The sequence below is a fragment of the Plecotus auritus genome, assembly GCF_963455305.1.
Source record: "Plecotus auritus genome assembly, chromosome: 4".
NCBI classification, from domain to species: domain Eukaryota; kingdom Metazoa; phylum Chordata; class Mammalia; order Chiroptera; family Vespertilionidae; genus Plecotus; species Plecotus auritus.
Genome location: NC_137775.1, coordinates 57,201,958 through 57,214,445, shown reverse-complemented (window position 1 = coordinate 57,214,445; position 12,488 = coordinate 57,201,958). Strand labels below are relative to the sequence as shown.

At 37.7% G+C, this 12,488-nt stretch overlaps 1 protein-coding gene across 1 annotated transcript in view; it reads left to right on the top strand.

Moving 5' to 3' along the window:
- Positions 1 to 623: 623 nt before the first annotated feature.
- The window catches only part of CFAP206 (cilia and flagella associated protein 206), a gene marked incomplete at its 5' end in the record, with an annotated part of 38,704 nt that continues 26,839 nt past the window's right edge, over positions 624 to 12,488 (top strand). The window contains 6 exons of the mRNA XM_080665058.1: positions 624 to 731; positions 1,549 to 1,632; positions 4,845 to 4,935; positions 7,708 to 7,896; positions 8,349 to 8,507; positions 10,180 to 10,388. Of these exons, the coding sequence (XP_080521184.1) occupies positions 624 to 731; positions 1,549 to 1,632; positions 4,845 to 4,935; positions 7,708 to 7,896; positions 8,349 to 8,507; positions 10,180 to 10,388 (840 nt within the window). The remainder of the gene's footprint in view (positions 732 to 1,548; positions 1,633 to 4,844; positions 4,936 to 7,707; positions 7,897 to 8,348; positions 8,508 to 10,179; positions 10,389 to 12,488) is intronic.

Below are 12,488 nucleotides of genomic sequence, written 5' to 3'. Positions count from 1 at the left end.
TTTCCTGGTTTATAGGAAATGGAAGTAATAACCAAGAGCTCATTTTTTTCCCTGATGCGTAACTCTCATAATACGTTTTGAATTTTGGTTTTTATGTTTTTAATTAAGAGTCTAATCTCCAACTTGGATGTGCAGAAAAGACAATTTAGATGATCTGAGCAAGAATGGCTTTCCAAGTGTCTTATAATTATGGAAGGTCATTTGGTAAATGTGGTGGAATAAGCATTTCCCCTTTAAAGCTGTACTCTGTCACCTACACAGGTTGGGGTGGGGTTTCCCATTAATTCTGACCTCCTGCCCCGTACTGTTTAGCCTTTTTTAAAATTTAAAAATATGATATAAATTTATGATACAAATTAATTTCAGGGACCACCATTATTTAAATAAAAAGGAAATGTTTCAGTTGTTTGAAGTCCCAATTTCTCTGTCATCAGCAAAGTCCTTCATTTTTATAAATATAAAACAAATTAACTAATGCAAAACAGGAGAGGCCTACATGCTAATAAATACTTACAAGTTAATAAATAATATTATGACTCTACAGATGAAACACAAGGAGAAATCTAAACAAGAAACAATATATAAATACAAATTAAAAATAATTATTGTTCTATTTCGCCAGAATGCCTCCCACTCAGGCAGAAAGTGTTATAAAGAATATCATTCGAGAAATAGGACAAGAATGTGCATCCCATGGAGAGGTGGCCTCTGAAACTCTGGTTGCTTTTATGGTAAGAATGAATATTTCTGTTAATTACTGCTTCGTTTTAAAATGTCTTAAAGTGGTACCCATTTTCCTCTAAACTTCTGTGAAACTTTCCTAAATGTTACTCAGCTGAAAACATATTGAGATCATCCAACAAGTTAGCAAAACATACTTTTTTAAAAAGTCTATAAAGCACGTCAGCCCTAGAATTATAGAGACTGATTTAGAAGATCTTGATGAGTTTTGGAACTCATAGTGTACTGTGTCAGAGGTTTTTTTTATTTAATTAATGTTTTATTGATTTCAGAGAGGAAGGGAGAGGGAGGAGAGAATCGTTGATTACTGCCTCCTGCACGCCCCACACTGGGGATCGAGCCCGCAAGCTGGGCTTGTGTCTTGACTGGGAATCGAACGGTGACCTCTTGCTTCATACGTCAATTCTCAACCATTGAGCCACACCGGCTGGGCTCAGAGTTTTTATACCATGTTTTTGTTCACTTGTAAACATTACTTGTTGCCTTGGTTTCTCTGTTAGCTTTTGGTTTAACAATACACAATAAAAACACAGTAAAAATTCAAATAGTTTCCCAATCTAACATCTAGCCATTGCTTTTAGCCTATTTCTCCATATAGTTTTTCTAACACCATATTCAGATTTGATGTGTAGTACTTCTTTCTTCAACCTCTAATGAAGGTGCTGATGAGTTGGGTAATAAGAAAGTCAGCTCAGTCATCAACCCCTGAGTCATCAAGAGGCAGTTGCTTAAAAAATGGAAACATATTAAGCTAATTTCATAGTAATATGAAATGAAATGATTTAATGGGCTCTCTCCTACTCTCAGGTGAAAGCTGTTGTCCTGGATCCCAGTAATGGCTTTAACATGGATAGACCCCTCATGAAAAGTGACGTGGAGAAACTTGTTAAGGTGATTAGCCAACAATTCTCAAATTTTGAAATACTTATTTGAAATTATAAATACGGTATGAGTGTTAGCCATTATTGACTTTAGCTCCATGAAACGAAAACCCACCAAATGATGGGGTGAACAAATAAGAGACTTGTTTTTTCTCATAAAACAGAGTCCAGAGGTACATAGGCTGTTATTCCTGGCTTCCTGGGTCACCATCATGCATATGGATTCCATCTCAGGGTCACAAGATAGCTATTCCACCTTAAGGCAGGTATAAGGGGGAAGGACAAAGAGCCAAATGCGTGTGCCAGTAGGGTCTCTCACTTTCTATTAGGAAAATAATAGCTTTCCCAGGATCCCTCCCATGCTGCTTGACCAGAATACTGCAAGTCAGCCTGAAATGTTGATTTTCTTTTTCTTTTTCAGTTGAACAAATCTTTGCCCCAATCCAAATTGGAGCTTTATTAGTAAAAAAAAAAAAAAAAGAAGAAGGTATGGATACTGGCTGGTAGAATGTCTGCCACAGTATTTTAGAGACATCTTGTTATTAATCTAATGTTACGTTCAGAACATTATTAACTGACTTGTCACATACTGTAAAATTACATAGTACTAAATTAAAATTCATGTATTTTCTTTATTTTATTTTTTCCATCACCATTTATCCCCCCTGTACCCTCCTCTACCATCATTTACTGTCCTTCCCACTCCCAATCACCACATTGTGGTCCATGTTCATGAGCTCTCATGTAATTATTTTTGGTAATTCTCACCCGAGGATATTTTTCCATTGATTTTTAAAGGGAGTGGAAGGGAAGGATAGAGAACAGAGACAAGCATCAGTGTGAGAGAGAATCGATAGGTTGCCTCATGCATGGGCCCTGACCAGGGCCAGGGATCAAGCTTGCAACTGTCAAATGTGTCCTTGATCAGAATCGAGCCCTTGACTGGAATCAAACCCGGGACCCTTTAGTCCACAGGCCAACACTCTATGCATTGAGCTAAACCGGCTAGGGCTATCATATATTTATTGATTCAGTGTAATTTGTGTTTTTCAATTCAAAAGGAAAAAATTGAAGCCAAAGTAAAGTAACTCATAATTAGAAATCAAGTAGATATACCTGAAAACCATTTTTTAAAATAATTTATATTGATTTCAGAGAGGAAGGGAGAGGGAGAGAGAGATAGAAACATCAAGGATGAGAGGGAATCATTGACCGGTTTCTTCCTCACTGGGGATCAAACATGTACCACGACCAGGAATCGAACCGTGACCTCCTGTTTCATAGGCCAATGCTCAACCAGTGAGCTATGCCGGCTGGACTGAAAACCATTTTTAAGAACTAAAGAACATCATTAATTTTTTTCATATGTTTTAAGTTTGACTCACTGGATTTAAGTGCTTAAATATTTATTTTCTAAATATTCTTAAATGTATTTCCTAAAAATTCAACATTTAAAAAATATATTCTAGGCTTAATGATTTTAATTCCCTTCTTTACACAGAAGACTTGAAGCAAGCTTTCACCAACTTGTATATGGATATTTTCTGGGTTCAAACAAATGGCAGAGAAAATTTTCACCATCCCCCTCTTCTTTCACAGCCAGCAGTTCACACAGTGGAGCACAGGTCTATGTGCAGATGCTAAGGGTCAGGAAGAGCCTTGGGAATCTGAACTGGGGCAATGTTGTTAGGGTGATTGTGCAGGAAGTGCAGACTCCATGGTTCTGCAGGGCAGCCTGGAGCGGGGTCTCTCAGTGCTGATTTTAAATGTGGTATGGAACCCGTTCGTAGCAATAGGGGCAATGACTGACAGTCAATGAGAAATTCTATTGGAAAGCCATGGAGGAGAATCAAGGAGGGGCAGACATGTTTTTCTTCTTTTCTTGGCTCAAGAAGAGTTTTTTTTTTTTCCTCTGATTCAACTAAGTTGGAGAGAATCAAGCTCAGTATACTTTTAGTGTGACAGGTATATTAACTATCAATGTATATCACAATTCAAATGACAAAGTTTTATTTTTTCTCAATTAAAAATTACTTGGATAATATTAAATTGTAATTGAAAAAAAATTAAAATAAAATGTTGCAAAAACAAATCACCTGGGTGAGGTAGACTTCGTAAATTCTGTGTTTAGAGCAGTCCTCCACTTGGAGGGACCCAGGTGCACAGGTTCCATAAAGACAGTGTCCTGTCCTCTTGCATTCTTCCCTTCCTCCTCCCAGGAAGGCAGGGCTGGTGCTGGGGAGGTGAGGGCAGGTGATGCTGCAGACGTGCCAGCCAACTGCAGATAAAGCCCAAAGAGTGAAAGAGTGAGACAGGAAAAGGGGTGGGGGGGGGGGCAGTGGAGAGGGGAGGAGAAGACAGGAGCAAAAGTTCAGGTTGATCATGTCATCTAAAGGGGCAAAGCAGGGAAGTGGGTGGGGGGGGGAATAGGAGAAAACAGACCAAAGGAAGATATTTTGAAATGAAAGGCAGAGCCAGATGAATTTTGTGAGCAGAGGAGGGTAACTGCAGCAGCTTTTTATAAAATGCATATAACCTCCAGCATCAGAAAGGGAGTGTTGTTTAAAGGCTCAATTAAGTAGGGATGAGGAGTTTGAGAAAAGCTCTGGACACGACTCATGAGCTTCATGGACCATTTACCCACATTCACACTGTATAGACTAACCAAAATGTCAAGTTTCTTGTCTTCAACTAGACTATTAACCCACCTGTGTATCGTGATACTGGTTAACTTAGGGCAGTGGTCGGCAAACTCATTAGTCAACAGAGCCAAATATCAACAGTACAACGATTGAAATTTCTTTGGAGAGCCAAATTTTTTAAACTTAAACTTCTTCTAACACCACTTCTTCAAAATAGACTCGCCCAGGCCGTGGTATTTTGTGGAAGAGCCACACTCAAGGGGCCAAAGAGCCGCATGTGGCTCGTGAGCTGCAGTTTGCCGACCACAGACTTAGGGGAAATAACTTATTACTTAATAAATGTTCTTGGTTCGGTGAATAATAAAGTATGAAGTCCTCAAAAAGAAAGAATAGTAAGAGGAGTTATTGGTAGATAAGTATCAAAAACGATTACTTTGATGTTTCCTTTATTCTTACACTTAATCTTAGCCAAAAAGCTCAGAAATGATGTTTTCCTTATTTTTTAAAAACAGGTTTAGAAAATACTTTGGATCACTTTAGAAACTGTAACTAGAAGCATTCATGGGGTATTCTTTTCTAGGTTTGCGTGAGTCGGCTACTGGACAATAAAAATCCATCCCTGGACACCATTAAGATGCAAGTCTACTTTGATATGAATTATACAAATCGAGGTAAACATATCTATTTTGATATGCTTTTTAGAAAGTTTCATATTGTATTTAAGGTAATAAGGGCTTTATTTGGTTGACAATGAACAATTTAATTTTTTGGCCTATCTTTTGAAATTTGTGCCAATTTTGAAGAATCCTATGTAATAAAAGGAAAATATGCAAATCGGCTGAACGGCAGAACAACCAGTTGCTGTGACGCACACTGACCACCAGGGGGCAGACCCTCGACACAGGAGCTGCCCCTGGTGGTCAGTGCACTCCCAGAGGGGGAGTGCCACTCAGCCAGAAGCCAGGCTCACAACTGGTGAGCACAGCTGCGGTTGCGGGAGCCTCTCCCACCTCTGCTGGCAGCACTAGGGACCCCTCAGGGGATGTCCACCTGCTGGCATAGGCCCACTCCCCACATCCTGGATTGAGAGAGGGTGCAGGCCAGGCTGAGGCACCCCCCCAGTGCACGAATGTCGTGCACCAGGCCTCTAGTAGTATAATAATGTTGGAAATGCTAAAGGAGAAAAACACCAATGGCCTTTCTGAGTGCTAAAAGTAAATTCTAGCCCTAACCATTTTGGCTCAGTGGATAGCATCGGCCTGTGGACTGAAGGTCCCAGGGTCCCAGGTTCAATTCTGGTCAAGGGCATGTACCTTGGTTGTGGGCACATTCCCAGTATGGGGTGTGCAGGAGGCAGCTGATCGATGTTTCTCTCCCATAGATGTGTCTAACTCTATCCCTCTCCCTTCCTCTCTGTAAAAAATCAATAAAATATATTTTTTAAAAAAAGTAAATTCTAATTATTATACCCATAATAATTGTGTTTCCAAATCTATTGTGTTGAGAGAGAGAGAAAGAGAGAGAGAGAGAGAAACATGGATTTGTTGCTACACTTATTTATACATTCATTGGTTGATTCTTGTATGTACCCTAACCGGGTATCCTGCAACTTTGGCACATCGGGACAGCGCTCTAACCAACTGAGCTACTAGGCCAGGGCAAATCTATTGTGTTCTAACTGTTATACCTCTGATACATAATAATTAGAAATTAAAACAACCAGTCCATCAAAGTTAAAAGTTTTTAATTTGCTGATTTTTTGTGTTCCTGGTTTATATTATCTCATAGTGCTTACCTAAATTATATACCTAACACAAAAATGAAATGAATGATGGTGAATTTAAGTTTAGGACATATTTTCTTATGTAAATAGTTTAATGCTATATCAAAGAAAAACTGGAAATGAGATAAAGGTAAATAAATTCCCCTATAGTCTATACTGCTTCTGCCCCACTGTAATGCAATCATTATTAACCATTGGTTAATTTGCATTGTCTTTTTTTCCCTTCTATGTATTGAACTTTCATTTATGCTTCATATGTAAAATCATATATCTTGCTTTTTTGCTTAATAATAATGAAAATTGTAAGCAATTGATGCCATCATTTCGATTTTTTAATTGCAAAAAGTTCTATTTTTATAAAAAGATTATAGGTATGAACTGTGCATAGTTAATATAGTAATTATTATAAAATGAAGTGTTTTGTTGAGTTAGTTGCAAGAATTGTGCTGCTGGTAAATTGTGGCCACTGCTACAATTAAGTGTAGACCTCTTCATATCACAGGAAGAAGAGAGAGGGATACCGTTTTTGAGGCAACATTATATTATCAGTAATGCTAGTTGTCAAAGGAAATGTATCTAGAACTGAAATACAAATACACACAATTGAACATAAATATTTACACAACATCTATGTGTATACTGTGCTTACATAAAGCATACGTGTATAGTACAAATATTTATACTATATGTTTATTATCTATATACTAGAGCCCCAGTGCATGAAATTCGTGCATGGAGCAGGGTGTCCCTCAACCCAGCCTGCACCCTTTCCAATCCGGGACCCCTCGGGGGATATCTGACTGCCTCTCGCAATCCGGGACCACTGGCTCCTAACTGCTCACCTGCCTGCCTGCCTGATAGCCCCTAACCACCTCTGCCTGCCAGCCTGATCGCCCCTAACTGCCTCCCCAGCCAGCCTGGTCACCTCTAACTGCCCTCCCCTGCTGGCCTGGTCGCCCCTAACTGCCCTCTCCAGCAAGCCTGGTTGCCCTTAACCATCTCTGCCTCAGCCCCCACTACCATGGCTTTGTCCAGAAGAACATCTGGATGGATGTCCAGAAGATGTTGGTCTAATTAGCATATTACCCTTTTATTAGTATAAATTATACAACATAAGCTTTAAGGTAGAATTGCATTAGTAGAAATGAAGAGACAGTTCAGTAAAAAATATATAGTGGTTTGGTATGATTCAAATCCACTTGTTTATGACAAATCAAGTCTTTAAGAATAGGATTGCTTGCCCTAGCTGGTTTGGTTCAGTGGCTAGAGCTTCAGCCTGAGGACTGAAGGGTCCCAGGTTCATATAGTACAAATATTTATACTATATGTTTATTATGTATATATTATAAATTGTCTTGTATAGTTTCTGCTTAATTGGAAGGTCTTAGCCCTCTGATATTACTGTTTGGATTTTCCATTTAAGGTCTTATATGTTTTGACAAGTGTGCTATTTAAATTGCTGTGTTAAATCTTTCCCACTAGATTTTTTCCTTGAGGTTAATTGCTGGCCTCTGTTTATTACGACATCTGATGAAAATTGTTGTTTTCATGCAGTAGAATTGCTATACCCAAGCCCTTTTCTTTTTCTGGGTCCTACTTTCTTATGTGAAAAGAATTCTAAGTATCAAATATATGAAACATTATCTTTTGCCACTTTTAGATGAGTTTATTGAAGAACATCACCGGATTGTGGAGTCTAAATTGGGCTTCATTAGCAGAGAAATTACAGATAACAGAGCATGTTCCCGACAAGAATTGGAAAGCCTCTACCGAAAAATCGTCAGCTATGTGTTACTGCGCTCTGGGGTCGGATCCCCTACAGATCTCAAGATTGTCAGAGAGGCAACAGGTAAAAAAAACAACAGCACAATTTCCATTCTATAAGTGAAAATATTTGAATGCTATATCTTATAAAATGGGTTCAATTACAAGTGTTGAAGATTGAAGATTTCCTTTTATCTGAAAACAAAATTAGCACAAGTAAGAGGTTAAAACTTACCCAGACTCCTTTCACACTATAGCTCTCATTAGAAAGCTTGTTTTAATGCCCATTGCCAAAAATTACTGATGATGCTTACTTACTAAAAACAGACATGAGGAAATGGCAGAAGTTCACTAGCTCAACTTTAATATATGATAAATTTTGCTATGTTTTCTGAAATCAGTATCAGAAATTTAAAAAATCATGTAAGCAATTCTACAAAGATAGGCCCTTTAACTTTCCTGCTGAAAGGAACTTGTGATTTAAGTTCTGATGTTTTTATTGTATCATCTTGTTGTCCTTTTTGTGGTTTGTTTTAGCTGCCCTGCAGAGTATTTTTCCTCAGGCCGAACTTGGGACATTTCTAAGTCTCTCTAAGAAGGAAAAAGAACACCAGCTGAAAGAACTCGCCATGATTGTTACTGGAATTCGTTTATTTAACCGAGAGACTGGAAAGGGAGGAGAAGGCATTGAATATTGTAGGTATATCGTTAGGTGAATTCTATGGGTCATGCAGGTTTAAAATTTAACTTGCATAGTGAGGAAAATAATTCCCAACACACCATTACTATTCTTAGATTTAAGGTTTGATTGTACCTTAGTTACAACTACAGTTCATAATGTGTAGTAATTTTTAATTTTGCTGGGGCAAGACTTTAAGTTTTATGTGTCATGATTCTAGTCTAGAAGAGGGAATCAGTGAAAGGAATGTGGAGGCCTGCCTGGAAACCATTCATCGGGCTTTGTGTACTTTACTCTAAGTCAAGTAACCAAAAGGGAGTAAAACTCAATGATTTAAAAAATAGAAATCACCCTGAAAATGAAACAGTTGCTGATGCAGTTAATGGAATGAAAAGGTCCAAGAGAAGATATCTTCAAATCTGTAAATTCAAGAGCACTTACTGTGCTGTAATATACTTACTGCATGTATTGTGTATAAGTCTGAAAGGACTTGTGAAATGTTAGATCAAGGGTCTACCAGTGGAAATAACTTCTTTAGGAGTTTGGTGCACATATAGACCCACTGATAAGGGGTTAGTATTTTTTACCAGATCACTGATCTAGTACATTGGGGTAAATTTTTGCATTTTAAAAACTGTTCTAAAAAGTCAGGCTCCCATTCTTCATAAAGTTCTCTATTTTGCTAGACTATTCTGCTATTTTTAAGTATTGTAATGAGTTTCTTAAGTTGTATGCTTTTTCATTTTCTTTACAAACAGAAAAGATATACAGAAGGAAAGATAGAGTGACTTTTCTAGAGGCACATGGTCAATAGTACACAATACCATAGCCTACCAGTTTTTTAGGCTCTTCTGTATTTCAGTGGCAAAAACTGATCTGCTCCACCTTTTGGTTATTATTCTGACAGTATGTTTTGTTTGGATAGGGATTTTTTTGGATTCTTATTTTTCATGGTTTGGGACCCATGTTCTCCAGGCGAACACTGAGTTTTTCCCCACTGAGTATCATGTTGGCTGTGAGTTTGACATACAGCCTTTATTATGTTGAGATATATTCCCTCTATTTGACTGTGCTGAGAGATTTTTATCATAAATTGGTCCTAGATTTTGTCTAATGCTTTTTCTGCACCTATTGATATAATCATATGATTTTTGTCTAATGCTTTTTCTGCACCTATTGATATAATCATATGATTTTTATCTTTCATTTGGTTTATGTGATGTATCACACTTATTGATTTGCAGACATTGTACCAACCTTGAATCCCAGAATAAATCCCACTTGATGATGGTGTGTGATTTTTTTTAATGTATTGCTGTATCATTAAAGATACATTGAAGTATATGCCTCAGCATTATTAATTAGGTTGACATAAAACCAATTCAACTTAATGCTCAAAATATGACCACTTTCTAGACATTTTAGATTTTTAAAAAAAATATATGTTTTTATTGACTTTGGAGAGAGAGGAAGGGAGAGTGAGAGAGAGAAACATCGATGAGAGAGAAATGTCAATCAGCTGCCTCCTGCACACCTCCCCACTGTGGATTGAGCCCATAACCCGGGCATGTGCCCTGACCAGGAATCGAACTGGCTACCTCTCAATGCATGGAACAACACTCAACCAACTGAGCCACACTGGCCAGGGCTTAAATTTCTTAATGTCTCTCTCAATACCTTTAAAAACAGTGCCAGCTATTCTACATGAAGCAATCCCAGCCACCACTCAACATATTGACTCCCAACTACAGATTGCTCAAGAACAGGCATACCGCTATACGGCCATCCTTGAGAAAGTGACAAAGAACCCGCTCATGGCTGCAGACCTGCAGCCATATATGTTAAAAGAAGCACTCTATAATGTGCGACAGTATGAGATCTTCCTTCAGACCATTTTGGTGAGTTAATGTCATAAGATCTGGCCTTTTCCATAGACTTCAACCTCTTTAGATATCGAGCTGAAGCAAAAGGTAGAACCAGGTCATTGATCAAGAAGGCAACCTTAATAACTGCTCAGTTTATTAGTTTTTTAATTTATTTTTTTTGTTAATCCTCAACCATGATATTTTTCCACTGATTTTTAGAGAGTGAAAGGGAGATCTGAGACAGAGAGAGAGAAATATCGATGTGAGAGAAACACATTGATTGGTTGCCTCCCACACACCCAACCAGGGTACATGCCCTTGACAGGAATTGAACCTGGGACCCTACAGTCCATGGATCGATGCTCTATTCACTGAGCCATACCAGCTGGGGCTTACATATAAGGTTTTAACCCATTTTGAGTTTATTCTTGTATATTGTGTAAGAAGGTGATCTAGTTTCTTTCTTTGCATGTATCTGTTTAATTTTACCAACACCATTTATTGAATCAACTGTCTTTACCCTATTGTATGTTGTTGTTTCCTTTGTCATGTATTAATTGACCATATAGGTATGGGTTTATTTCTGGGCTTTTTATTCTGTTCCATTGATGTATATGTCTGTTTTTATTCCAGCACCATGCTGTTTTGATACTATGGCCTTGTAATATAGTTTGCTATCAGGTAGCGTGATACCTCCAACTTTATTCTTTTTTCTCTAGACTGCTGTGACTATTCGGGGGTCTTTTGCTATTTCATATAAATTTTTGGATTATTCTAGTTCTGTGAAAAAATGCCATTGGTATTTTAATAGGAATTGTATTGCAGTCTATAGATTGCTTTTGGTAGTATGGACATTTTAATGATATTTTTTCTATATCTCAGGATGGCCTAGGCTTCCATTTATTAGTATCTTCTTCAGTTTCTTTCTTTAGTGTCTTGTAATTTTTTGAGTACAGGTCTTTTACCTCCTTGGTAAAATTTATTCCTAGATATATTATTTTTCTTTATGCAGTTGTAAATTGGATTGTTTTCTTAGTTTCCCTTTCTGATAATTCATTATTGGTGCATAAATATACAGCTGATTTCTGAATATTAATTTTGTATCCAGCTACTTTACTGAATTCATTTATCAGTTCTAGTAGTTTTTTAATGGAATCTCTAGGATTCTCTATATATGGTATCATGTCATGTGCAAATAATGACAGTTTCACTTCTTTCTTTCCAATTTGGATGTCTTCTATTTATTTATTTTTCATGTCTGATTGCTGTGGCTAGGACTTCCAGTACTGTGTTGAATAAAAGTGGGGAAAGTGGACATCCTCGTCTTGTTCCTGATCTCCAGGCGAACACTGAGCTTTTCCCCACTGAGTATCATGTTGGCTGTGAGTTTGACAAATAGCCTTTATTATGTTGAGATATATTCCCTCTATTTGACTATGCTGAGAGATTTTTATTATAAATTGGTCCTAGATTTTGTCTAATGCTTTTTCTGCACCTATTGATATAATCATATGATTTTTATCTTTCATTTGGTTTATGTGATGTATCACACTTATTGATTTGCAGACATTGTACCGACCTTGAATCCCAGAATAAATCCCACTTGATGATGGTGTATGATTTTTTTTAATGTATTGCTGTATCATTAAAGATATTAAGTGAAATAGGCTTTTTATTTTTTCAATATGTTTTATTAATTTCAGAGAGAGGAAGGGAGAAGGAGAGGGGAATAGAAACATCAATGCTAAGAGACAATCATCGATCAGTTGCCTCCTGCATGTCCCCTACTGGGAATTGAACCTGCAACCTGGGCATATGCCCTGACTAGGAATCGAACCGTGATCTTCTGGTTCATGGGTTGATGCTCAACCACCTGCCAGGCTGAAATAGGCTTTTTAATTGAGATATAATTACATATAATATTATATTAGTTTCAGGTGTATAATATAAGGATTTGATATTTATGTATATTGTAAAATGGTTACTGTGCCGTGCCAGCACAGCCAAAGGTTCGGTGAGCCTGACGGAGGGCGGCGAAGGATTGAAGAAAAGACAAAGAGAATAAGGTAGGTCTCCTGTGCCTGGCTGAGTCCACAGAGAAAAGATCCAGACAGTAAGCTGAGGCTTTATTTT